The sequence below is a fragment of the Rhamphochromis sp. 'chilingali' genome, assembly GCF_963969265.1.
Source record: "Rhamphochromis sp. 'chilingali' genome assembly, chromosome: 17".
Classification (NCBI taxonomy): Eukaryota; Metazoa; Chordata; class Actinopteri; order Cichliformes; family Cichlidae; genus Rhamphochromis; species Rhamphochromis sp. 'chilingali'.
In genome coordinates, this window is record NC_137944.1 from 17,001,148 (window position 1) to 17,029,098 (window position 27,951).

Here is a 27,951-nt window from a genome sequence, read left to right on the forward strand (position 1 = left end):
AATGATTGATAAGGCGGTGTTGGTGGGGGGGGGCAACGGAGCGGTGAAATATTAATCTGAGGATGCTGAGAGGTACGCGGCTTAAGCGACAGCTTTACGCTTGTGTGTGTGTTTTTCGACATAATAGTTTGACTCGCTCTTGGGAGCTAGTAAGCAAGACAAATTGCCTCAATCAAGTGAGGGTCAGCGGGGCAAAGCTAAGCACATCATAAAGACTCAGTCCTTTCATTTCAAAGGATGGCACAAGGCTCTCATGTGTAGGCTGTCCTGCAAAGTCACTGCAATCAATGATATTCAAAAAGGTTTGTCAATAGAGACACATGTTAACACGGACTGAAAAAACTCGGGTCTTTTGTGAAGCTCTAATGCCTGTGAACGAGTCCTTCAGCGGTGCAGTTTTGCATTATAACCTCCTTGCATGAGGTCACCCCAGCAACTAGCGATCAGAAGCAATCCAGCAATGCTTGATTAAAAACAATGACTCACTGTAATCCCCTAATTTCCTGTCTCCCACTTAAGCTGTTCACAGTCCGCACCTAAAGCGTGCGTGCATGTTTGTGTGTGATCGTTTGCGGGCCGCATGCATGTTTGTGTTTGTGAAAGTAATTTGTGCGCGCGCGAGGTAGCGAGCGCTCGCTTTTGCAGCCTTGCTTCCACTTCAAACTGCTGAGAGCTGTGCTAGAGAGTAATGAAAAAATTAAGAAGCTCTGTTCCATTCACTGAATACTAACTGTTTGACAAAGAGAGAGAGAGAGAGACCAGCGAAAGGACAGAAAGAAAAGTAAAGAGGTGGAGAAATGGGCTCCTTGCCGATTGCAAGTACAAAGGAAGAGACGGCGAGACACTGCAGAGGAGGGTTATGCATTTATGCATTGGTCAGTTAAGAGTCTGGTGAAAAGAAAGCACTTGTCTGAATAGAAATCTCTGCCCTGCCATTTCTCACTAAAGCTCTGACTGTTCGAAACAGGTAGCCCTGGAAACCATAGCCGACGGCGTGCGTGCGCGTGCGAGCCCTTTCTCCCGCTGTCAGGAGCCACGCAGAGTTAAGATACCTCTGAATATTTAATGAACAATCTCATGTTTATTCATGCCAAAGAATAACCGTTCTCTCCGAACGTGGCGGCCACTGCTTCCAAAAAGGCAAAGAGATCTCCTCTGACAAGTAAAGGCGAGAGTTTAAGATAACCACTGAGCTCCTTAACGCCCATCTGACTTTTTAAATAGCACAATGATATCATAAAAACGCCTGACCTGAACTTAACTCCTGGAACTGAAAAGAGAAAGGGACAAAGGCTTTTTGTACATGCCGCTGTCCTTTGCATTAATGTCATGTTTTGTATGTAGGTGAAAAAGGATAAAACTACTTTATTTATTGTCATTTTAAGTTTTTGTCCGCATTTATTGAATGAATGGCATTTCTTTTTTTATGTTTTAAATAAATAAAATGCAGGCTGGTGATGATGCTGTGCAAGCACTCGGGTGCTGCTTGACTTCGGCCCTCTTAATGAGTCTTGCATTTTACTGGAGGAACTTAAATAGTTGCATTGCCACTATGATTGCTGCAGAAAAAATATTCCCAGACTCACCTTAAGCTCCCTGTCGTGGTCTCCACTGCAGAGTGTGTTTAAGGAAACTTTGAAGGATTTCCAAACTGGGCTCAGGTTGTTCATGACCGTCTGTGCACAATAAATACAAAGACAGTTCACGCTTGTTGTTTATTTCCAAACTAAAACAGCTGCCTACATCTCCACGGATGTGCGAGCGCAGTTACCTCGGTTCTGTGCACAAGCGACTCAGTGCCGTCATCATTTATTCTAAAAATCTCCAGGAAAGGGTCTGACTTGCTGAAGAAATCCTTCAGAGAGAAAACACGCATGTGAGGCATTCCCTCAGAACTCCCTTTGATCACCATAAATCATTCGAACACTAACAGAATCATTATTTCGCCCCTTTAAACTCCTTTTCTTCTTTGTTTCTTCCACCTATCCCTTTCCTGTCCTCTCCAATTTATCCACCACTCCCATGCTTTCTTCCATCTTTTCCCCAGGGCACTACTTGTTTGGATTAGTCATCCATGTGTGTGTGTGTGTGTGTGTGTGTGTGTGTGTGTGTGTGTGTGTGTGTGTGTGTGTGTGTGTGTGTGTGTGTGTGTGTGTGTGTGTGTGTGTGTGCGCGCGCGCGCACATGTGCCGGCTGGAAAATTAATACAGTTATCGGTGTGTGTGGTTGGGGTGGTGAGATAAAAGAGGGTTATTGGGAAAGGGGGTGCCCACCTATCTCAGCAGGCCTCCTTTAATACCAGCTTGTACTAGTGTGTATTGTGCGTGTTTCTTCATAATCAAATCCCACAGCTCTGCCCACATACTTCTCCAAGCACACGCACACACAAACACACCAACCAGGCAGCATGCACACACAGACCCACATCTTCAGTATTAATTACCCTCATATCTTAAGGAAAACTTCAACATTTCTGAGTATTTTTGAAAGTGCACAAACCTTATCGTCCAGCTTACGTGCACTGAATGAGAGTTCAACGTAATCGTCATTTCCAGACAATTCCTCAGCTGTCACCTATACAGCGGGGCAGAGAGTGAAGGTGGAGAGGGAAGGTTGGGAGGCGAAAGGAGACAGACAGAGAGAGCGAGAGAGATCGACACGGAGATGTAAGAAGGAGGTGAGAGAAAATGAGATGGAAATGAGCTACAGCACAGATTGAACAGGCAACATCATCAAATTAATTATCTTCAGGGTGTCTGAGTGCACAGAGGTGGTGTGTGTGTGTGTGTGTGCGTGTCTAAGTGTGTGTGTGATTTTTGCATGTGTAGGAGTGTTTAACGTGGTTCGGTTGACTTTGGAACCCGTGCCATACCGTACCGTGATAGAAGACTTTCCAGCAGTGTTTCCCTGTTTGAGAAGAGCTTTAGTCAGTTTCCTCTGTGAAACAATCTGAAACAAAAAGAAAGAAAAAATCACCTCAGATGTTCCAGCCTCCACTTAGAGTTTGCATCTGTCTGGAGAACGCAAGTCAAATATTCACTCTACTCTACACTGACTTTAGTCTCTAAAAACTGAAACATCTGACTTTTTATCTGGCTGGCATTTATATTCTGCCTTTCCACTCGCTTTACACTATAACCCACATGTTCCAGTTTTCACACACACCCATACAGTTTGATTTATTACACATACGCACTCAGACGCCAGTGAATGTACCAGGGGCAATTTGGGACGCATCCACACGGAGACTAGAGGAGCTGGGGATTAAGCCAGCAAGCTTCTGATTATTGGATGACTTTCTCTACCGCCTGAACCACAGCTGCCCCATTTGGCACTAATATTATTAAACTGTCGATGTATTGTACATTAACTATTTTTTTTTGTTCATAGGCTTCACAAGGTTGTGCCACCATGTTGCTCCCCTTAAACCATAGTTATCAACTTAATCTGGCTATTTCATATAAATTTAGCCCTAAAAAATAACTTCACTGCTCAGGATCTCAGAGCATTTAAGAACAGGAGCAAAGTGACATCGAGCAAACCTCCAGGGTGTGGGGATGATTCACAACAGGACCAACATCTGGTGCAATAAATGAAAATGTTTAAAAAATTAAACGAAGTAACAAGATGAAAGGATTAAACTATGGTAATATGAATAGTATTCATGATTAAAATATTACAAGGTGGCAAAAGACATACTGTCGACCTGGGGTGACTGACTTTGCCAGCCAGTTCTGGAGCCTCCTGGGTGGTGCTCTGTCGCCGCTTCACTGCAAGTGGCAGTGATTGCTGCTTGCACTCTCCCAGACCAATTTATCCTTATTGTTATTTGCTGTGGTGAAGATGGCGATGATGGTGGTCGTAATACCAGCAGAAAATCTTATAGTAGTGTTATTTTGTCAAGGACTTTCAAAGGTACCACAATTTCTCCCTTTTTCTACTTCAGCTGCACTTCATAGTCTCTTTCATAGCCTGACAACGTGCTACACAGGCAGACAAGTGCATGCACACTCACGATGATGTGTCAAACACACCAACCGACTAACACACAGCCTCTTCCTGCTACAGCTAAGGCATTTGTACACGTACATACAAGCACATTAAAAACATCTACATCCCCAACTTAGAATTTCCTTTGTATCAAGAAAGCTTATTGTGTGTTCCCAATGCAAGTAGACCATGTAGTCTGTCTGTGTTGCTGACAAAGAAGGTTCACATAGATCCTGGCAGATCCTATCTCCATGTCAGGGGTAACAGATGATTATAAGTAATCACTGACGTGACCGATCTGGTGCCGGGATGAAGCTGTTAATAAACTCAGAGGAAAGACTGCTTCGCAGCTGGAAACAACAAACAAAACTTCAGCTCGTGTTTTTGTCAAACCCCAGACTTCCTCTGAATTGTTGATAAAAAGTAAATTATATTTTAGGCACGCAGGTGATTACTGCACCTAATATACTAGGCGCTGCACTTACATCAAATACCCCGATGCACGGATACACACAGGCACTGTTGTAGATATTAATGGAGGTGCAGCGTGTACAGACGTATAGACATATAGACTGGTATGAAATATAATGCATTAAATCAGGTGGACAACCTACTGCAATCACACTGTCACTGCATGCTAATGCCACAACTAAAGAAACCATCCACGCCTGTGTGACACCTACACGGCATTTATGTGCAATGCCGGTGTGTCCATTGTGAGTCTACTGAAAATTATTGGCATGCACTCGGACGTTTGGTCTGATCCTTAGACACCATTAACTGGCACTACTGAGGCATTTAGTAATTAGAATCTCATTCATTGTCCTTATTTATTCATTGTTTCCGTTTCCCTACAATGTGCTGTCACGGTTTCTTTTTTTGGGTTTTGTTTTTTTGTTCTGCCAATAAAGCAGAAAAAAACAACAACATTGATTATAACAGAATTAAGTCTTACAGCAGGTATAAATGCTTACATGCAACATGTCAATATCTGTTACAATATCACTGATGCAATGCGTCTGCAACAAGCGTTTCCTCTAGCAACTATTCAGGGCTTCTATCGTACACAGAAAAAGGAAAATGATCACACTATTGCTTCAAATGATATGATGGAAGATAAACATAACCTCTATTTTTTCAAATACAGTTATTAACAGAGTTATAATATGATTATATAAACAATAGCTTCCAAACAACCTCTCCAAGAAGCTTTCACACCCTTAAGTCAGTGTTATACATCCACCAGCTCTGTGCTGTCTCTGATGAGTAGTAAAAAGTAAACACTTCCTTTAACTGCAGACCTGACATTAAAGATAAGGGAAACACTGGGCTGCGCGTCCTATTTCCTTTCATTCAATATTACATTAGATAGCAATTCCCTCAAATGCACTTATTCAAATTGTTAATGAGTAGTAGTGCAATAACAATTTTCTTTTAAATGCTCTTGGATATTGAGTGAAAAATGCAAATAAACCAAATCTTTAAATATTGATTAAAACTTCTTCATTAAAGAGGCACAAATCCATTAAGTGAATAACAAGGGTATACAGTTTAGCACAAGCACATATAAAGGCTTTGAAAACAGTTCAGGCACCCTCAGGGCTTTTTATCAGAAGCACTCATGGACGGAGAAAGCATGTTAATGCAGACAGTGCATCAACTGAACTCAGGCTGAAAGCTGACATCCTTCCACAACTGAAGTTGTTTTTTAGTCATTGAAACCTAATACTGTGTAGGTCTCCCTCATGCCTCCAAAACAGCTGCCACTCTTTGTGGCATGCATACAGGACCTGTGAGGATGGCCTGCGGCATCTGGTGCCAAAGTGTAGCGTCATGCAGGTTGTGTGCTGAGTTTGACCTCCATATGTATGGCATGGTTGCCCAATTGGATTGGGATCTGGGGAGTTTTGGATGCCAGGTCAATGTCTAAGGCTCTTTGTTTTGTTCCTTTAACCGTTTCTAAGCAGGTTTTGTGGTGCGTTTGGGGCAATTATCCTCTGGGGGGAAGAAGTGCTGCCGACACTGTGGGCGTCCTTGGTCTAAAATAATAATCTTATTTAGTTACACTCACATAAATGCCAAGGCCTGAGGTTTCCTGAGAAAAAATAGCCTTATTACGATATCATCAGTATTATTTACTTCACCTGCCGTGGTTTTAACGAAGTAGCTGACTGAGCATACTGAAGTAGACGATTCTTATCCCAACAGCATGCTGCTCTGAGGAAGATTTGTATGCTTTTTTACTGCACCTACTGTTTGCAATGCACAAGGTGAATCCAGTTCGGAGGTTACAAGTGCATTTCTGTCATGCTTTCGCCTCCAGAAACACTCACATCACACACATTTCTGATTGTTTCTGAACTCCTCTCACATTCACTGACCTACCTCACACTCTTTAATTTTCAGTTAATTTAAGCTTGACTTATAGGAGCTATGTGTTATTTTTTTAACTTCCGTGGGGGTGAGAGTAGGAATAACAGTTTGTAAAGTATTGTGACTGTTTCACTTATGTTTGCACTCATCAGTCACACCGATTTCCCAATCGACCTGCTTGCTTCGTGCATGCTCTTCCTTTAGAGTGCACAATCCAATCAAGAGACTCACTGACCTGTCCTAGGGTACACTCCATGGCTCCCAAGAAGTCAGCATCACGGAGGCCATTGTTGCCGGAGCTGATATCGTGAAGTTCAAAGCGGAGCCTCTGGACCTCCTCAAAGTAATAATCCACCAAGAAAATCTTGGAGAAAACCGGGCTGCTGCTGCTGCGGATGACCTCTGTGCGGTCCACCTGCAAACAGACACAAACAGCTTCACAACGCTACGTTTAAAGTATCTGTGGCACCTAAAAGAACAAAGCTTAAGGTAGAGAAAGAAACACTGACTTCTACTTCTGGTGGTTCCAAATTTCTTTAAAACAGAAAACTTGGTAATTCAGTTGGTTTCAGAAACATCATCATGGACTGCAATGATTCCTGTAAAAATCACTGCAGCCCACCAGAGTGATTATTGTAAAACCACACAGATGCTTGGCAAATGTTTGCCACAGCAAGAACCCAGAGGGCTGCATAAATTAAAAAAAGAGCTGATAAAGAGAAAAGGTAAGACAAAATAGAAAAATACTTCCCCTGTTTAAAATTTTTTTTTATTAATGATCATTTTATTAGGTTATCATTATCTGTACAAGTATTTTTATCACGATAAACAATAAATAGCAACTCTGTAACCACTATTTACTGATTTTTATATTTGTTGTACCCCTTTTTACAGATTCAGTTATATAAGTACTTATTTATTCAAACCGCAGAATCTGAATTGATGAACTCTTCGTAACCTTTAGCAATATCACTGAGATCTTTTATGTGCGTTGGTGAAAAAAGAAATCCGATATTAAGACGTTTGGCAAAACCTGATTATTCTTCTTCACGTGGACACTGGATTCAAGTTTTCACGAAATTTCATTAAAGAACATCATTTATGGTTCTTCTGAAAAAGCAGTTTCATAACACTGTGCTTTTTACTACAGGCAGTCTGACTTTAAATGGATTTTTTATGCTCTTTCCAAAGTGAACTAAAGTATGAAAATTGTACATCAGAAACACTGCCGCTGAGCATTGATTGCGAACCTCAACAGACTTTTCAGAATTGCGGCAATAACCACAAATAGCCATTACCACATTGTTTACACTTATCAACTTGAGAACTGCGGCTATTGATTTTTCGTGATGACTAAAGCTGTTTGATTGCACAGAGATTTGACTGCAGCTGTAACATTGATCTCACATTTTAAGCCCTCTGACTGCTCAAAGGATTAGGAAGCAAAAAGAAAAGTATGTTGCGACGTTGTCAACAAAACCTATCTAACACTAGCAGCAATGACTGGCTCCCTTTTATGGCTGATAACCCTCTGGCACACGAACGCACGCAAACACAGACAAAAGTGAAGAGCGCACCAGCAGGCTCGACAGACACACAAATGCTGGCCTTATCCTGATGCTTTTCTCAATAGGCTGGCAAATCATTAAAGCATCGAGAGACATGAATACATAAACACACACTATCCAAGCGGCCTAAACACGCTCTCTCGCAACAATTATCCAATTAAGACACTCTGGATCTGATGGGCAATGATACCCCCGGCCCATTCCCACACTTCTGCAAAAGGGGCTTACTGTAACGCATACACTCACTCATGAAGACACAGACACGCAGACATGACACAAAAAACGCAGCACTGTGTCGTACAAAAGCTTTTTGTGGCGTCTCCAAAGGAGGAATAATGCTGCACTACTTTCAGAGCGCTCGATCTTGAGCCCCTGTGGAAATGGAAAGTGGTGTATATGTGTGTGTGTGTGGGAGTGCAGCTTCCGTGTCGCTGACAGTTTGTGCAAACGAGTTACACGTGTGGATTTACATACGTAAACGTACATCTGCTGAGTGGGACAGTGTAGCACTAAATGTGGAAGGATCTGCACGGATGTGTGGGTGTGCGTAGCTACATTTTTAAAAGGAACACTGTTCACTCCATATACTGTATGTCTGTCTATCCCAAAGGCAGAGGAAAGAAAACTAAAAATAACCAAAGATCCTCTTTTTTGCAACATCGCCCTGATTCCTCATTCTCAACGCTGATGCCGCCGCTTGCGAGTCTTCAGCATGTCTTTGGCTTCAGTAGAAGTGCTTTGTGTGCGAGTATGAGATGGCATTTGAAAGGCTTGAAAAGCATCTGAGTCGTGAGGGGGGAAAAGAAAAAACACTTTAAAGCATAAAGTTAAACAATCCTTTTTTTTTCTTATTGTAAAAGAGACAAGCAAAACTGCCCATAACTTCAGGAACGGGTAGTCCTTCGGGATGGCACATACATGTATGCCAGGTTTCCTGCATTTCCCGGCACAATCTCAAGAGAGTGGAAGCGATAACAGGAGACAGACCATTGCAAGAGGAGTGCTGAAAAGGGCTGTCCAGCAGCACAGTGCTGGGCTGAGAGCACAGTTCCCACAAAAAAGTAGTCTGTTTCTGACAGTTTGGTCAGAAACATCCATGAGTACCTGACTGGAGGTCATTTTGTAGGGCTCTGGCAGTGCTCCTCATGGTCCTCCGTGCACAAAGGTTAGATTTATGCCCTTGTACAGCCCTGGCCAGCTCTCCACATGTAACAGCCTGTCTCCCGCCATCGCCTCCTCACTCTTGAGACTGTGCTGAGGGATGAACTTAAATGTGCCATCCTAGAGGAGATGGACTTAAAACTAGTCAAAGGAGCTTGCAAAGAAAAAAAAACTAGACTTAAAACTAGCTAAAAATCAGTCAGGAAGAATAAAAAGGGAGCAATAGTCTGTGGCTACCTCCTGCTACATTTAATGGTCTTCTTGTTGTGTCTCCAACAGGTGCAAACCTGTTGTCACTTTCATTTGCACTGAAGCATGTTAAATGGTTTTAATGTTTTAATGGTTTATGCTTCCCAGAATTGTCTTGTACTTCAATAATAGAGAGTTGCATTAATTTTTTTTTAGCAGTACACAAATAGTACACTATTTGTTCTACAGTTTGATCAAATTGTATGATTGTAAAAGTCATTACATGCAGAATTGTTTATTTAATTGGCAAGACTTGCTGAGACTTAAAGACAGTTTACATGTTTTAATCTGTGCAGCTTTGTGTAAATGTTCATTTTTTCCGTTACTGTCATCATAGTTTGTCTCATTTTTGTACACTTCACTCCAATCATATGTGTATAGGGCCAAATCACAACAGCAGTTGCCTCAAGGTGCTTTTATATTGTAAGATAAAGACCCTACATTAATACAACATATGTTTCCTCTCACATTACATGTATTTTACAATGAATGTAAAACCTGTGCTCTTGTCATCTGCATTCATTTTGTCAACAAGAAATCAGTTATTCTCAGAAAAATAAAAGTTTCTATCAGTGGCCCTTCAACGTCAAGATATGTGAAAATATTTTTAAAAAGTCAGGCAGTTAGGAAATGTGAAGGTGAGAAAAAGACACCTCTTAAGGCCACTGTCATCCTGACAAAATATCTAAACTTCTCACCGCCTTGCTGTCCACATTATCAAAAGAACTTTTTTATTTTGGTAGCGATGACTCATTCACTGACACAAAAGCCTCATTTTGACACATGTATTAAAGGCTGTGGGTGAGTTACGGTGTCATGGTCCTCCAGTCCTCCTCTGCGTCTCCACTGTTTCTCCCCTTTGTTCTCTCTCTCTGTCTGCGTGCTTGCTCCTCTGTGTGTGAGTGTGTTTACCTGCCTTACAGGATCCTCCTGGATCATCTAGCAATCAGCTGTTTGCTATTTACAGTTTTTCTCAGTCGCTTTGGTGCGTTTCTCAGAACACCATTAACATTTGCACAGCAGTTAGTGCATTTCCCAAAACAATTAGTGCAAACTGCAAAACCTAGTGGATAGCCTGCAAAAGCACGTCACATGCACAGAATTGATTATCCATACCTCAAAAGCAAGTATCCATGTCAATGAAACTGTCAGTGCCATCAAAATGAAAAGTCTTGACACCATCTTTATGAACAAGATAGTCAAATGGCATTGTCATGTTTCCACTATGACAGTTTATAATCTCAGTGTTTCCCATTGCAAAAACAATTGGTGACACCTGAAAATGCTGACAACAGCACTATGGCCTACCTGTACAGCCATCTGAAATGTGCAGTAAAGTCACTGTAGATGTTATGGGAGTCTTGGGAGTAACTAAGACACTGAATACGTACGTTTCACATTTCCATTGTGTAGAAGTGTTTGTAATCCTACAGAATTGTGCAAAAGAAAAATATGCTACAGTCACTTGTTCACTGTAGAATACATGTAAACATAAAATCACCAATTTGGTAGAGCCTCCTCATGAGTGACAGCTGTAATTCACCTGAGATCAATTGTTCAATTTCGGAGACATTTCCAAGAACAATGATACAGAAAGGTATAGGATTTGCTTGACAGATGGCCAATATTTGGCATGTGATAACTAGTTCAACAATTTTGTGTGTGATGACTTAAGCAATGGATGTATGACTATTAGTTTTATTGGGAATGACTATTCAGCATCCATAGGTATGATTACTTTTGACTGACATGACATAAGCAAATGGAAATGTCAGAAAGCAGCAGGGAAATGTATGGAAGCAACTGATTCATGTCCAAAATCATTTGCAGTTTGTTCAGAGAGAGGAGAAATTGCTACTATGATGTGCACAAATGACTGAGTGTTGTGGAGGTTGAACTAATAGTTATGAGAATTTCAATTCTGATCTGAGAAACGCACCAAAGCGACTGAGAAAAACTGTAAGCTGTGACCTGACAATCAGTCTTCGCCTGAGCGTTATAAAGGCAGTAGCTTCCATGTGGCCTTGCTGTAAGTCTCTGTTTCACTTTACTTGCCAAAGCTTTCTAATGTGTCTCTTCTTAGGATGGCCTTGGATTCACGGAAACCTTCTTCCATTTGATTTTTTACGTATTGGACTTTTGAACTGAGCACTTCAAACAGACTTTGTATGTAACATTAGATGCACCAAAACTGGAAATAAACTCAATGAACTTTCATTCCTGAGTCCTACGTTTGAGGCCGGCCAGACAAACCATGACATACGGCCTTTTAAAGGTTAATTACGTTGCTCCATGTATGAGCTGTTTTGGGAAATGCTGCAAAAAGTATGCTTTAAGATCATGCTTTCAATTCCTAGATGACAGAAATATTTGGATAGATAAATAAACTCTTTAGCCCAGCCGACAATAGTCATGCTTTCTGGTGACCTCTTTGACGATTAACATCCATAATTTATAAGAACCAAACATAACTCTCAGTTTAGTAGGAGGAAGGTTAGCGACACAATCACAGCTCTGCACGATAGCTCGGGTTCTTGATTACACGCAATCATTTAGTCAAACATGAATTCAATTACGTGCTTGAGTAATTTCAAGTGCTGTCTGCGGAGAAATTCACAAGGAATTGTTTGCCATAGAACCTGAAGAGATGATGAATGCACTTGAGCCCCACAGTCACACACATCAGGTCATGGGCAAATTGCGTAGAGTGTGCCATGGCTTTTACTGAAAATGAAAAATGTGTCAAGTGTATATTAGAAGCAAAAGAAAATTATACAGAGACCAAAGTTAAAGTATTTGTGAAAGTGTTCAAAGCCCAAATATAGAGGTCACAATGTTATATTACTAGGTGAATAACATTGGGCTGTTCAATCATCTCTGTGGACCCCCACAACAAGAGTAAAAGGAAAATAATCCACCAAAGCAATAGTTGAAATAGCGATCTAATTTATAACAGAACAACAATGAGATATGAAACTGCGCCCACGTACAGACTCGTACAGACTCTCGGACACCTGCAGCTCTTACCAGAGTGTCTTACCCTGGGTAGAATCAGCATCACTTCAGAATAATAAACACTCCACAGATGGCTCCGCCCGACCATTAAACCTCTATTTTCTGGCTATCAAACATTTACACGCCGTACCTCTCACCCCTCCTCCCATCCAATTACTGTACCTCAAACCACTGGCCGTGTGACTGCATCTTCAACACCACACACGGGTCGGGTTTGGAAAGGGCGTCACGATCCGAGATGCCCCGGCAGGCCACTCTCAGCTCCACTTTGGTCAGGCACGGAGAGCTGATGAAGCCCAGCGTGGCCTCTGCAGACTCATAGATGTTACTCATGCTGAACGCGCAATCACACACTGAAATGAAAGAGAAGAAAAGATGGGGTTGATTTGTACTTTGTAACAAGATCTAGATAGATAGATAGATAGATAGATAGATAGATAGATAGATAGATAGATAGATAGATAGATAGATAGATAGATAGATAGATAGATAGATAGATAGATAGATAGATAGATAGATAGATAGATAGATAGATAGATAGATAGATAGATAGATAGATAGATAGATAGATAGATAGATAGATAGATAGATAGATGGATGGATGGATGGGGAAAAAATCACGTGCACTGCAGAGCATTATCCCTGTTGTTTTGCCTTGACATGAGCAGATGCAGTGGCCCTGACTAAGCAAACAGCTCTCAAACTGTTCAAGGTCAGGGACTCTAAACCTCTGAATTACAGGCAAGGTCCACAAATGTACACAAATGCACATATATTGTGTAGCATTAACACACATTTGCACGGAAGTCCATTTACAAATGTTAATGCAAACGTTATGTATGTATGTATGTATGCATAATGTTGAGGAACACAAGGAAGCACATGCATGCAAACAAACCGGTGTGCACGCTCACAGGAATACAGTGAGCTATGCTGAGTAACCAGAATATATTGCCGGGTTTCTCCTCAGGTTTCCGCCGCGTGTATAATGTTCACATCCCTAAATAGAATATTGTCAAGTATCTAATTACTGTGACACAGAGATTTTTTAAAACTTTTTTTGCCATAGTCATGTGAAACGAACCATTCATAATGAATCACGTCTTATAGTTACACTCTGCAAGAATGTGACACATCATTACACCAAAAAAAGAAATAAATAAAAAATGCCCAAATATATCTGCCACCTTCCATTTAGTCAAGGTGAGTTATTCTATTCCAACACCAGCAATGATCTGAATAAAATTTAACATGTTCAAAGGGATAACTCTACGCATCAATCAACCACCCACATAAGTGTTTTGTTTAAAGTTACTCTCAGGACTGTGTGGGTTCTGCAGACTCAATTTGCCACTCCTAATTAGTGTGTTGAACCTGTTTGAGGAATTACACCTTTAAAGTTCTTAAAGTAAAAGCTTGTAAAGTCAAAATCAGTGAGGCTTGATTTGGCATGTCACATATATCCACACTAGCATTTATGTGTGCTGTTTGATATGCACTTTCTTACTTTCTACATAAGATAATGTGGAAAAAGATGATCGGGATAAGTGCTTTGACTATACTGGTTGAAATGCCAACACTGTCTCTGGCACAAGAAGCAGAATAAACAGCTGTACTCAGTAGTTTAGTAAATAAATAACTAAATAAATGACAACCCTCTCATCTTTCAAATACACCTAACCTGCAGTACTGTATGCATACTGGGATATGGTGGGCTTTACTCCCCTGCATTTCTTCACCCATTTTCACCATTTCCGAGTCTTTAAAGGAGTACTTCAACATATTGGGAACTAATTGCCTTCCTGTCAATAGTCTGATGAGAGGATCAATACCACTCTTTTAAGCTACAACCAGGGCAGGTCAATCTTAGCTTAGCAATGAAGCAATGAAGCTCCCATTATATCATCTTTAATAAGCCCACGCAATATATAGGGATATACAGTAGGAGGGCAACTTTTTTAAGAAAAGTGTTTCTGAAAATCTTCAATCATTCTTGATATACATATATACATATATATACAGAATAGCAAGCATATTGAAAATACAAAGCAGCAATATAAGCTCTTTATTCAAAGGTTACAGCAGCTGATGTTGGTTGTAAAGCTAACACTTATTTATAATAAGCTTTAGATTTATGACTGCTATATTGGAAACACTGCATCACATGCATAATTAATCTCATGAAACTGTATGGATCCAGCTTCGCAGCTTGTAATGTGCATAAAGCTTTAGGGCGAACCGTTGGGCAGCCTCGGTCCACTTAGTCCAAACTAAAGGATAACCACAGGTCTGATACGGTAGATGATACAAACGGCATATTAATGGAGTGGTCTAGTGTCGTCCTTGGGGAGTGAAGCTGTTGGAATTGGGTCTGACTCTGACCTGAATGTCTCTCTCTCTTTCCTTCGTTTCTTCCATAATTCATGTTCCATGTGTGTGGTGCTGATTATTTTTAGCTGAGTGCAGCGAATGGGCTGTACACAGACAAATGGACGGAGGAGGGAGCCAAAGGGCAGGTGTGTGACTTACAACAGACCCGTGAGTGAGTGGCATGTAGTCAGCTGTACGTGCCCGCGTGCACTGGCATACATTTGTGTATGTATAACCGGCTGATAGTGTGTGTGTGTGTGTGTGTGTGTGTGTGTGTGTGTGTGTGTGTGGGAGGGGGAAAGAGCAGATGTCTCTCTGTTCCAGTTGACAGCAGATGACACTGATAGTGAAGTGTGGATGTGGAAGACTTCTTCAGCAAGATCCACTGTATGAGGGCGGCGTGCAGAATCTGCCTCACTTGTCACATGCGTTGCACATATCCAGAGGTGACAGCAAATTTTCATATCACACCTCAAGATTTTTCAGTATGACCATCTCACTCCTATTGAAGCCAAATAAGGATCCATTAGAGTGTTCATCATATCGTCCTATATCACTCTTAAATGTAGATTTAAAAATACTGTCAAAAACACTTGCTCTCAGGCTAGAGCAATATCTACCATTGTTAATTTCTCCAGATCAGACAGGTTTCGTGAAGGGTAGGCATGGTTTTTTCAACCTGCGCAGGTTTTTAAACATATTACACACCAAGTCAACTACAACCCCTGAAATTGCCTTATTACTCGATGCTGAGAAGGCATTTGACCAGGTGGAGTGGGATTATCTGTTTTATACTCTGCATAAATTTGGATTTGGCCCTAATTTCATTTCATGGATTCAGTTACTTTACTCCTCACCTATGGCACGTGTTAGAACAAATTTGTTATTCTCTTCTTATTTCCCACTTCTCCGTGGTACGAGACAAGGTTGTCCCTTATCCCCTCTTCTTTTTGCATTATCAATTGAACCACTGGCGATTAAACTGCGAGCTGACAGTTGCATTAAGGGCATCTTCAGAGGTGACCAGGAGCACAAAATATCCTTATATGCTGACGACCTCCTGCTGTATATGTCAGAGCCTTTATGCTCTCTTCCCCGTGCTCTTGCCATTTTTGAATGTTTTGGTAATATTTCAGGTTACAAGTTGAATCTGCATAAAAGTGAACTTCTCTGTGTCAACTCTATAGCCAGAAAGATTTCATTTTCAGGTTTTCAATTTAACGTTAAATCAGGGTATGTGACCTATCTGGGGGTTAAGGTTACCCACTCATACAAAGATCTTTATGAAAGAAACTTTGTCCCGCTGCTTAAAAATACTGAGACAGATCTTCAGAGGTGGAACAATTTACCACTGTCATTAATTGGCCGCATTAATTCTATCAAAATGAACATACTTCCCAAGTTCCTTTACTTATTTCAATGTATCCCATGCTACTTACCCAATAAGTATTTTATAACACTGAATAAGCATATCTCTGCATTTATTTGGAATGGCAAAAGTCCACGAATTCGTAAAGATTTCATGCAGAGGACTAGGCCAATGGGTGGATTAGCCTTGCCAAACTTTCAGTCTTATTATTGGGCAGCAAATATTCGTAATATGCTGTACTGGATGAGTAATGTTACTACAGAGACTCCAGCTTGGCTCCAAATTGAGTCATCCAATTGTGGCAAAATTTGCCTATCAGCTTTGTTGAGTTCAGCTCTCCCATTAGAACTATACACCTATAAACGTAACCCTTTGTTGTATGACTCGCTCAGAATCTGGGTGCAATGTAGGAAAAGGTTGGGTTTACACTTAATGTCAATTAAAGCACCTATCTGCTCAAACCATATGTTCCCACCCTCCATGATGGACTCTGCCTTTAAAATATGGGAAAGTAATGGCCTTAGAAATATCAAAGACCTTTTTGTAGATGGGATTTTTGCCTCATTCACGCAGCTCCTGAAGCAGTTTAATGTTCCTCGGCAACATTTTTTCCGCTATTTACAAATTCGTCACTTTGTAAAGAGTCGATTTCCTTCATTTCCGGAACTACCTGAGGAAACTTCTTTGGATAAAATTATTAATATAAACGTTCATAAGAGAGGGGCGATTAAAGAAATCTATGCTATACTATTAGATCTTCAATCTCCTTCTCTCTTCATCCTTAAAGCACAGTGGGAGAAAGACCTTGGGATGACTATAACAGATGAGCTCTGGCAATCTTTTCTCCAGAGGGTACACTCTTCTTCGATATGTGCCAGGCATGGGCTCCTTCAATTTAAGGTCCTACACCGATTACATATCTCCAAGGAAAAGTTAGCCAAGTTCTATCCAGGAGCTGACCCTCTGTGTAACAGATGTAAAGCAGAAACAGGTTCGCTCCTTCATACCTTTTGGACATGCCCCAATCTTCATATCTATTGGGTGTCTATATTTAACACTCTGTCAGAGATGTATAACGTTAAATATGATCCTTCTGCTCTAACGGCTATCTTTGGGGTGATACCTCAAGACATCACTTTGCCAAAATGCTATTCGAATTCTATTGCCTTTGCTTCACTTATCGCAAGGCGCCTTATACTTTTAAGATGGAAGCAGGAAGCTCCTCCCACACATGAACAGTGGCTTGCGGAGCTCATGAGGTTTTTACATTTAGAAAAGATGAGATATACACTGGCAGGTTCAACCACCAAATTTCTTAGGGCATGGCAGCCATTCTTGATGTACATGGAAACATTTAAAATGACCACCTTATCATGACCAGATACCATATCTCTATATCGCTATCATAGCTAACTGTACGCTGAATGTCCCTTATACATTTTATTTTTCTATTTGTTTGTTGTTGTTTGTTTGTTTTTTGTTGTTTTGTAGGGGTTTCTTTGGTTTGTTTGTTTGTTTTTTCCTTCTCTATTTCTGTTATCTTTTGGGGTATTGTAAATACTGAACAGCAAACTACTGTATGTTCAATGTTTTGTTGTTAACATGCTGCTGTGACTGAAAATAAAATTTATAAAAAAAAAAATAAAAATAAAAAAAAAGATTTTTCAGTATGGCTTGGATGATTTGCCATCTTTTTTTTTACAGCGATATTAAGGTAACACAGAGTGATACAAATGTTTTTGTCAAGGTTTATGTGTTACGGAGCCCACTTTGAATACAGTAATATTTTTTCATGTTTGTTCAAATAAAGAATTTGAAACTTGTTTCAAATATTTAACAGAAAGCACATGAGCAAAAATGACCTAACTTATAGCAGCCTTGAACTCCGAGCTCTTTTTCTGCATGTACAGTAACATCGTTAGAGCTTGCGCCTTGATGACTCTTGACTCTGTGCATGTAGCTGCTCACCACAAATGCACATGTGTACAGTGACTGTGACTGATGTGGCATCAATGATTCAGTCACATAAAGGTCCCTGACACTCAAGTGCTGTAATTGCTCCGTTACGATTATCAAGCAAAGGGAGTAACAGCCACTGCACAAGCAACACAACCTAAAGAGGCATGTGGCATGTTATGCAACCAATTAAAGACCATCGGCCATTGGAGGTGAAGGGGACATTTTCAACTAAAAGCTCGCTGGGACTGGGAAAAGCTATAGTCTAGTGAAGATTTCTGGTGCTGCAAACTTGCAGTGTTATTAGAGCCGGCAGAGAAGGAGGACTAGGGAGAGTGAGGGAGACAGAGGTTGTGAGAAGGGGGGAGGATTATAGGGAAATAACTATGGTGAGGCAGGCAAGTGAGGAAGAATGAAGCAGAGGGGAGAGAGGAAAATTAAGAGGGACCGGGGAATGAGATGGATCTTTTCCTCTCACAGAGGTTATCTTCTCATATAGCACACCAGGAGAATACAATTAAAGCAGAGGCTTATAAGTGAAGCCTGCACCGTGGTTTCCACTATTTCAAAGAGAGAATACCCCAACTCCCTTTTTCAGAATAACAATTTTGTTAAAAAATTAATAGGATTTGTAGGTTTATTAGTTTCTCCCTGGTTGTTTCATTCTTCAGAACAAATTCATGCACCCACAAAGTCCCGCAAGCTGTTCATTTTCTCCTCTTTCTATAACACCAACACATGCATCGTATATGTCACTTGCAGGACAATACAGAAAATTATTCGGGGGCGGATATTTGTAACACACACCACCCGTGAGTGAGACATTAACCACCCGGGTGCTCCGGCAGAGAGAGAAAACTCACCTCACCTGAAGGAAAGATCCGTGCGGAGCAGGACAACTTCACCGCCGTTTACTTGACAATCACGAATACCTCACAGCCTCCGGACCCATCTCACTGTCTTTGTCTATAATGTTCTCCTCCTCACACCACCTCCTTCTCTATCCCCCTACACTGCAGAGCTCGAGCTCGCTGACAGTCAACGCTGATTCCCAGTTCCCACAGTTCGAGCTCGGTAAGGAGGCGCTCCGTCCGCCTGGCTTTACTCTAGGTGAAAGATGGGGAGGAGGAGGACGGTGCGCCACTTAACAGGAGTTTGTAATCCGTTGGCTCCATCGGGGGTCACTGAGAGAGCGCCGTGCCCGGGGATCTGCGGCTTTCCACCGCAGTGTGTCAGCGCCATCTTGCGGTGGCTGTGATGAACTGCAGCACTCGTGAACGGCATGCGCTGTTCTCAGCTCTGATGCGCCTCGCTGGTTTTGTTGTGGCGGTGACCACACACCTGATACAGCTTGGCAGTCGAAGATTCACTCTGAGCCCAGCAGAGAGACGTTCAATCTGCGTGAGCCCTATTTGGCTGCTAATAATCACATTTTATATTCAGGCCACTATTGCTTCTCCCTGCTGGGAATTGCACGCAGAAATCCTCACGATTACTTTAGCTTTTAAATGTTATTTTATTTACGAAATTACAAATGCATAAAGATTTAACTCCTTGCAGCGTTTTCAGGTGGAAGTTCACTTATATAATGTGGTATAACACACCTTTTCTTCGAGCCGATTCGTGTGTTATATGTAAATTAAATTAAATGCCGTAATAAACGTGTGAAATTTAATTTAAAAAGAACATTTTAAATAATAAGCTCTAAGTCGTTTTAACTTAGTTTAGTTTAGTTTAGCTCATTTTTGTGCTGTACAGCTTTTAAAGGCCTGAACTGTCGATTTGAAGTCCATCCAATTCCTACACGGAATTATCGCTTTATCTCCTTATAGACTTAGGCCTGATGCCCCAATATTCACAAATCAAGGCACTGATTCTGGATGCAGCACATTTAAGAGGATATTTTGTCTAAAAGACGGGGTTTTTTTTTAGCTTCTTTTGGAAACACGATTATTTATTTGGAACAAAATGACGAGAAAAAGAAACCCAGTTATTTCCGTACAGCCCATACTTGTATTATTATTATTATTATTATTATTATTATTATTATTATTATTATTATTATTATTATTATTATTATTATTATTATGTGTGTTGTTGGTTTTACACAGATTTATTTTGAATAATGCAGAAACACTGCATGTGGACTTTGCCTGGGGTTGTGTCACACTGCCCTGTGGCTGAGATCATTTCATGTCTGGAGCAGGGACAGCAGCTTTGTGCGGGCGGACCACGCCCCGGGCCGGGCTAGGTTAGCGCTCTGCTGCTACATCCGGGCGCTCCGTTCGGTTTCCAAGCCCTGCGAAGATGGCGACTTCAGGGAGGAGTGCACTATTATCCTCCAATTCAACTGGACCTAGGAGCACACTGGAGAACTCCAATCCAGAAGAGGATGATGGGCAGAACTTATGGTGGGCGATGGCTGATTAGAGCTGGTTTATTGGGAGCAGAATTTGGGGGCGCGGAGAGTCCACTGTGCTGGAATAAGGATGGTTTGACAGCTAGCCTGCTAACGAGGCTAGCTAGCATCAGCACCAGACTGGGCACTGGTGACACAGCAGCAGCAGCATTACTACTAGCTTGTTTTAGCTTCTCGCTGTCAGTCGTTTGTTTGTGAATGAATGAACAAGCATGTTTGGGCGTGTTGTAACGGGGATGCTCTGTGTGCAGGTCCACAATCCTGAGCGAAGTGTCAACCCATTCAAGATCAAAGCTACCGTCTGGGAAAAATGTCCTGGTCATGGGTGGGTATCTGTGTTTGTCTGCACTCTCCTGGCTAACCAGTAGGCACCGTTAGCTCCAACAGCCAAGGAGCTGGTGATCACCTCATCCGAGCAGTTAGACTTAATTTTCCTGCTAAGCTAGCATCTCTTTGGACTGATGAGGCTTTGTTGTTGATGCGTGGGCTAGCTGAGGAGAGATGGAGACAGGTGTATTTTGTGAGCACTGGCGCGCGGTCATGTACGCGCGCGCACGCACACACACACACACACACACACACGATGATATGTAAGCTAATACAGCCGCTTTGAAAGCCTGCAAGTCATTCTAGCAGTCAGCGATGCTAGCAGCAGCTAGGCAGAGATGATTGTGAGTGGACGGGACAGACCAGCGGACTGTGTTGTTGTTGTTTTATTGTGCAAGACAACAGAGCTCCGCGTGGGTGAAGCGGACAGGGTGCCTCCCTGTCTCGCTCCGTTCTCGTGCCACGACACAAAACACACTGTCGGCACATCCGTCCGGGATAATCCGCAGCCCGCACACCCATTCCAGCTAATCAGACAGCTATACCCGTGTACAATGACGGCGAGAGGCCATTTGACTATAATGCTACCTGTGACAACATCATCAGCACTGCTTTATGATGCGTTGAGTCCCCCTGTCGGTGTAAGTTAATATGGCAGCGAGCAGGAATGGATGCAGCTCTGACCTAATCACATACAATAACAATGCTTTTGTGTCAGCTAAGAGGATAGCAGGAACTGCTTAAATGTCTCCACATATGCACAGCATATTGTATCGTCCTTAGATCGCTCTTTAAAACAATAACCTCTGTGACATAAGCAAAAAATACATATATATTAACCATAGACAGTTTTTTTTTTGTTTCAGTTCAGAGTTTTCTAAATGTAGTTTCAATGGAATCTTATTTGTGCCATTGAGTTTTTATGCATTTATTTATTTACCAGACAAAACGTAGTGAAAATGTATGACAAAAAAAGACTAATTTGATGAAGGTAATAGCTAATGCCATTTCATGTCTGTTATTGTTAAATTACATTTTAAACGCTAAAAAAGGATTTAATTTTTTACAGTATATTTTTTTTAAAACACAGTTTCATAGTTCTTCACAATTTGCATAAAACACACATTAAATATAAGTGTATATATCGTGATATAAAGGACACAAATTTAATCATATATCATTCATACCTGTTTATATGCAGTGATCCTTTCAATAAGACATCGTTGGGATCATAGTCAAAAGTGAGGGGCACATTCGAGGAATAAACTAAAACTAGTAGTAAACATGCAGAAAAGAACCATAAAACACATAATCTATATAATGTGTTCTAATCAGGCTGATGCGTTTTGTCTTTTCTGTAACATCTATCCATTCATTTTCTTCCACCTATTAGAGTCAGGGTTGCAGGGGGGCTGGAGCCTATCCCAGCTGTCATAGGGCGAGAGGCAAGGTATGCCCTGGGCAGCCTGCCAGTCTGTCACAGGGCTAACATAGACACAGACACACCGGTGAGTCTAAACTCCACACAGAAAGGCCCTAGAATCCAGGAGCTTCTTGCTGTGAGGAGACTGTGCTAACCACCCTGTCGCCTGTCTTATTAATAATACATTTGAAGTTTGCTGGTTAGGCAAAGAAAGCAATTTTTGTGGCACACCTTCCCTATAGGAAAATGCTTCCTATATATTAATATTATAGGTATTACCTTTGAATTATGTGCAGCTCATAACACCAGATGGAGGTTAATTATCAAATTGTATACCTGAAACAGGCCTGTAGTGTATTGGTAGACCTCAGTTTTCATGCCACTTAAAATGCTTTTTCCAAATTTATTTATTTATTTTCTGTTCTTGTGTTGTTGTATCTGATTGGGGGGGTGCATATTGTGTTTGACTGGTTATATTTACTGTATGTTATGTACTGACTTTATGTGTGTTTAGGTGAGGTGGGCTCGGGAAAGACCACTTTGGTTGCAAAGCTACAAGGGGTTGAAGAGTACATGAAAGGCCGTGGCCTGGAATATCTCTACTTCAGTGTTCACGACGATGACATTGATGGTAACCTGCAAACGCCTGCTGTTCACAAAACAAATTACAGAGTCTTACTGTGCTTCTGTTTTTGTGACTGCAGAGTAAACTCGAGCGCTGAATATATCAGGAGGCTGTATCGGAATGTTTACTTGAACCTGCTTTGTGTGTGTTTGTGTATTTAGACCACACTAGATGTAATGCTTGGGTGTTAGACGGAGACCTTTACCATAAGGGTCTACAGGGAGTAGCTGTACCGGTGGACTCTATCGACAACACGTTGCTCCTGATAACGGTTGACATGTCGCGGCCTTGGAACGCCCTGGACTCTCTCCAGAAGTGGGCCGCCGTTGCTAGGGAACACATTGACAAACTCCGAGTCCCCCCAGAAAAGCTGCGGGAGCTGGAGCACAGACGTGAGTCATACTGACAGCAGTCAGACTTAGAAGTAGATAAATCATAATTTCTTCACAAAAATTGATCTTAGAAATATTAAATGTTACTCAGAGAAGTGGCATCTTTGTAAAAGACTTAAATGGGTTTGTCTAAAGAGGTTCATTAGAAGAATTCTAACAGGAGGTTTTTAAAAACTGACCTCTTCAAGGTCCCAATAATTGCTTATCTGTCTGTGCACCATAACGGTGTTTGCTTGCATTTGCACGCAGTGGTAAAGCAGTTCCAGGAGTACACAGAGCCGGGTACCGGGGAGGATGGAGCACCGCAGAGGAGGAGTGAAGAAGAAGAGAGCGTGCTGCTGCCCTTAGGAGACAACACACTTACACACAACCTGGGAATACCAGTAGTGGTGGTCTGCACAAAGGTACACATAACACTGTTTTTCCTCCACACGCTGCAAAACTTGTAGCATGTGTAATTTTAAGATGGAGTTTTGGGTCTATTGTTTGTTTTGGGTTTTTTTAGCAGGAAAGGTTTCATGTCATAGCAACACAGTGCTTATTTTTTGCATCTCTGTACAAGCATTCAACTCTGGCATCTGTTTATCCGTTCCTCAGTGCGATGCTATCAGCACACTGGAAAAAGAGCACGACTACAGAGACGAACACCTGGATTTCATCCAGTTCCACATCAGACGTTTCTGTCTGCAGTGTATCCTTCCTTAACAAACTGATGGCTAGCGCAACCTGTAATGCAAAAGTCGTACTGTTGTAGAGAACATAATAAAAATGTGGTGCATATGCAGTGTCTTTACATGGCTGTGGAGCTTTACATTTTGTCTGTTGCCTTCTATGAGGTGTTTTGTCCATAGGATTTCCCTGGCAGTGTAAGCTGTTAAAAGTTGAACTGTTGACGGTATTTTCATTTATTTTTGCAGACCGAGTTCAGTCATTGTCAGAGTTCACCCAGTATTGCTTCAAGTTGTTTGTTTCTCTGCATAATTTCACTCAGTCAATAGTGAGTGAAAGCAGGATTTCATTTTTCATGTTTATTGTGTTTAAAAACGAGCACAAAGACTAAAATAATTGCACGCTGCCTCAGTTCTTTTGTGCCCCTGTAGCAATTATAAGCCAGAATTGGGTTTTTCAGTTGTGTCACTGTTATTAAAAGAATTTTGTTTTTGTTAGTGTTTATCATTGTTTCTGGCTCTAGATATTGGAGTGTTGAAAACATCCTTGACAGCTGTGTCAGACGGCGCCTCTCTGCTTTACACATCAGTGAAGGAAATGAAGAACCTGGACATCCTGTATAAATACCTGGTCCACAGACTCTATGGCTTTCCATTCCACTGCCCTGCGCAAGTGGTGGAAAGAGATGCAGTCTTTATGTAAGCAGGGTTTTGCGCACATGTGCATATTTAAAGTGCTGTGGGCACCACCTGTATCTGGTTTGTAACCAAGTCTCCCCCCTCCACCAGTCCATCAGGTTGGGACAACGAGAAAAAGATCGCCATACTTCATGAGAACTTCCAGACAATAAAAGCAGAGGACAGCTTCGAGGATGTAATAGTTAAGCCACCAGTCAGAAAGGTACATGCTGAAACATCCTCTTATGCCAGTTAATCCCACCAAGTCACACTTAGATTACTATTATAATATCATATGCTACCACAAGCCATCATTTTTACAGTTCATAGCGGTTGCACTAACCTTTAATGTCCCTGCAGAGGGTCACAATCATTTTTGGTCAAATCCAGTTGCTTTTGAGCTACAAAGAAGCAAAAAAACATTGATACATTTATATGTTGTGTTTTGTTTTTTTTTCTCTTTACTTTCATTAGATTGTACACGAAAAGGAGATTCAGGCAGAAGACGACCAAGTGTTTCTGGTAAAGCTGCAGGTCAGAAAACATTTCACCGGTGTCGATGCTATTTGGGTTTTACTGCTTGCAGGTGCTCAAATTAACTCACACTTGAGGGTTTTAATATGTTAATGAAGGGCTAATTCGAGTGCGTGTGCATGTTGTGCTCTAATTTACAGTCGCTGCTCGCCAAACAGCCCGCTGTGACAGCAGGACGACCAGTGGTGAGCGGTCCATTTTATTTATTTATTTTTTCCTCCCAAGTTTTGGCTCACATGATAACAGAAAGCTCCCTCCAGTGTCCTTATGTATGAAACTTGTTTTTTTTTTTTCTTTTCTCCCTAATATAGGACACCACAAGCAGGGCACCCACGGGCTCTCCGAGGACGAGTAATCGCTCTGCAGCGGCCAACGTAGCAAATGCTATGCCACAGTCCGGTATGTCAGGCATTTCGTCCTTGCGCACAGACGCGCGTGTCGGTTTCTCTCTAAGTGCGCTTCTGTTTGTACGTCTGTGCGCGTGTTTTTTAACTCGAGTCTCATTATGCTGCAGGTCAGACTAGTGAGGGTGTGCTAGCCAATTTCTTCAACAGTCTACTGACAAAGAAAGCGGGGACGGCAGGGCCCGGCACACCAGGTGGTGGCAACAATACACCGGGAACTGTACGGAAGTCAGGTGAGAACGCGCTGAGGCGTTGGAAGCGCTCTGCTTTTGTACCCCTGAATAGAAGTGACCTGTTATTCAGCTGTCTTTGAAGACATCGCATATTTATTCAGTACTCATCACCTGAGCTTCTGTTTGTTTTTGTCACCTGTTTGCCATCCTTCCTCTTGACTCTCATCCTCACACTCCAGACGTAAACACAACCCTTAATAAAGACAGTCATTAAAGGGCCTGTGTGCATCTACAAGTTGCACAAACCTACACCCATCACCGTCGTCTCTGTCTGTTTGTAGCTCCGTGTGAACGTCTTGTCCTTCTTAACTAACCCTCACCATCTTGTGTGCAGTCTCACTGTTAACGCCATTCATAATGTGTGTGTGTGTTTGTGTGTGTATGCACTAGTCAGAGGATGCTGGCCACGTTAAGGTGTGTGTGAGCAAGATATTTTCTCATCATTATTGCTTGTGTATGACACCGAGAGCACCCATTTATTCTTTTGACACGCCTTCTCCAGCATCCAAAGCAGGAGTATTGCTGGGATCAGTCCTCCTGTATCACTATTTACTTCTCGTATAAAGACAGAGACTGGGCTGCGGGCTTTCTGTTTATGTTAATTTATTTACTCATGATCTATCCTTTCAATAGGGAGGTTATGTCTATATATAAGTTTCCCCAAGCTGAGAACTAAAGTAGGGGTCCAGGAGATGATCCCATGGCTATTTAATTACTTCTCCGCCATATGCCTAAATTTTGCCTTCAGAGATTAGTCTCAATGATCGAATATGTAATAGAATAAATGTGCTGATTTTTGTGGCTAGGAGCACATCTACAAAATGTGAAGATTACCAGCAGTAAACCAGGAAGACAAGGATGAATGGATTTTAATGACAGTCGCATCCCATTTATTTTCCCTTTTCCCTAATACCCCTGTCTTCTTGTTACTCTCTCACTTTAAATAATTTGAATGATTTGTTTGCATGTTGCATTGCATTTCACTAACATCTGCCAAAGTCAGTGCACATGATTCTGAGTAAGGCTGGGTTATATGAAGGAAATACGCTTAAAAACACGATAGCTGTAAACAGCTTACTTTGTATAGCCAGCATACATGCAGGTGTTTTCAGCCGTCATGCACACACTGTGGAAACTTTCATATTCAAATGAAAGCTTTATATTAATATAAAAATTGTATATTTATATAAAAATCTTTATATTCTAATATATTGCCTTTTGCTGTGTAATTTAGATAACAAGTGCAAGAAGAGCCAACGGCAGTTGAATACAGTACTTTGATGCCTTTTAAAATAGGATTGATATGATCACACAGTTATTGCACAAATGTGTAAACCTGGACAGAAGTAAATGATCTCTTTCTATATGTAGATAGGAATGGCACTAATAAAGACTTTGAAAAACATATTTTACCACTTTGCATCGTTGGCTTGGCTCCCTCTGTTGAATTTATAAGCCTATTGTCATTATCCTGAGGAGCAGCAGAAGCGCTGCGGTTCCTCATGCAAATGAGTTGAGACAGAATGAGACCACTGAAACCAGTGCAGTCGTCTGCTTGTATTATAGATGAAAAGTATCCATTAACAGTACTAAAATCATGTTACTTTTCATAACTGTCTATGATGAATGATCAGCTTCTTACCCAGCTCTTATTTTAACCATGTGCACTTAGCTTTTTTTTTTACTCTCTCTCTCTCCCTCTTTCTCTCTCTATTGCATTGTGCATTGTTAACCACTCAGTGCTGTGAAAACGCACTGCTATTTGCTGCATTGGCTAAGCGGCTTGTTTATTTGATCGTGTACTCTGTGACATAGCACCGATTTGTACGTCCCTGCTAACATTTGTAGGTTCAAAGCTGGGCCTCAGCGACGTCCAGGCAGAGCTGGACCGCATAGCCAGCCGAGAGACTGACTCTGACTTGTCCAATGCCAACGACACCCCTGCCACCGATGGGCAGGACACATGAAGACCAGCACCCTGCTCTCCTTCCCTCCATCCCCTGCACTTCACTCACCGCCCGCCTCCCTTCTTCCCTCCACTCTCACTCTCCACCTCGTCATAAAGATGCAGGGAAAAGGGAACGGGTGGACATACCAGTCCCCCCCCCCCCCTTCCCCATTCTCCTTCACTTTCTCCTAAAGGAGACGAACTCGCCCTTTACCCACACTTTGTTCCCGCTCACTCCCTGTTTTCTTC

The 27,951-nt window shown here is 41.7% G+C and overlaps 2 protein-coding genes across 3 annotated transcripts in view; one reads left to right on the forward strand and one right to left on the reverse strand.

Annotated features, from left to right (window-relative positions):
* Window positions 1-19,205, reverse strand: part of cpne4b (copine IVb) — a 31,447-nt gene extending 12,242 nt beyond the window's left edge. The window contains exons 1-7 of one of the 2 annotated variants that reach the window (XM_080862881.1): window positions 18,920-19,205; window positions 12,519-12,709; window positions 6,599-6,778; window positions 2,878-2,949; window positions 2,500-2,574; window positions 1,772-1,855; window positions 1,587-1,676 (exon numbers count right to left, since the gene is read on the reverse strand). In XM_080862881.1, coding sequence (XP_080719007.1) covers window positions 1,587-1,676; window positions 1,772-1,855; window positions 2,500-2,574; window positions 2,878-2,949; window positions 6,599-6,778; window positions 12,519-12,689 — 672 coding nt within the window. In that variant the 5' untranslated portion in view covers window positions 12,690-12,709; window positions 18,920-19,205. Of the gene's footprint in view, window positions 1-1,586; window positions 1,677-1,771; window positions 1,856-2,499; window positions 2,575-2,877; window positions 2,950-6,598; window positions 6,779-12,518; window positions 12,710-18,914 lie in introns of both variants that reach the window. The other variant, XM_080862880.1, reaches the window with a different exon arrangement.
* Window positions 19,206-20,304: 1,099 nt separating this feature from the next.
* Window positions 20,305-27,873, forward strand: dync1li1 (dynein, cytoplasmic 1, light intermediate chain 1). The gene is made up of 13 exons (XM_080862393.1): window positions 20,305-20,462; window positions 20,722-20,795; window positions 22,735-22,851; window positions 23,007-23,237; window positions 23,487-23,641; window positions 23,835-23,928; window positions 24,469-24,604; window positions 24,695-24,806; window positions 25,058-25,117; window positions 25,258-25,302; window positions 25,429-25,516; window positions 25,632-25,754; window positions 27,603-27,873. The coding sequence occupies exons 1-13, from the start codon at window positions 20,359-20,361 to the stop codon at window positions 27,719-27,721; spliced, it is 1,458 nt and encodes a 485-aa protein (XP_080718519.1). The 5' UTR covers window positions 20,305-20,358; the 3' UTR covers window positions 27,722-27,873.
* Window positions 27,874-27,951: the final 78 nt, after the last annotated feature.

Excerpts from the sequence above, each read along its gene's own strand:
- dync1li1 (XM_080862393.1), top strand. The coding sequence starts at position 20,359 with ATGGCGACTTCAGGGAGGAGTGCACTATTATCCTCCAATTCAACTGGA. Across the intron at positions 20,463-20,721 it reads GATGATGGGCAGAACTTATG|GTCCACAATCCTGAGCGAAG; the intron begins GTGGGCGATGGC and ends CTCTGTGTGCAG. Across the intron at positions 25,755-27,602 it reads GGGAACTGTACGGAAGTCAG|GTTCAAAGCTGGGCCTCAGC; the intron begins GTGAGAACGCGC and ends TAACATTTGTAG.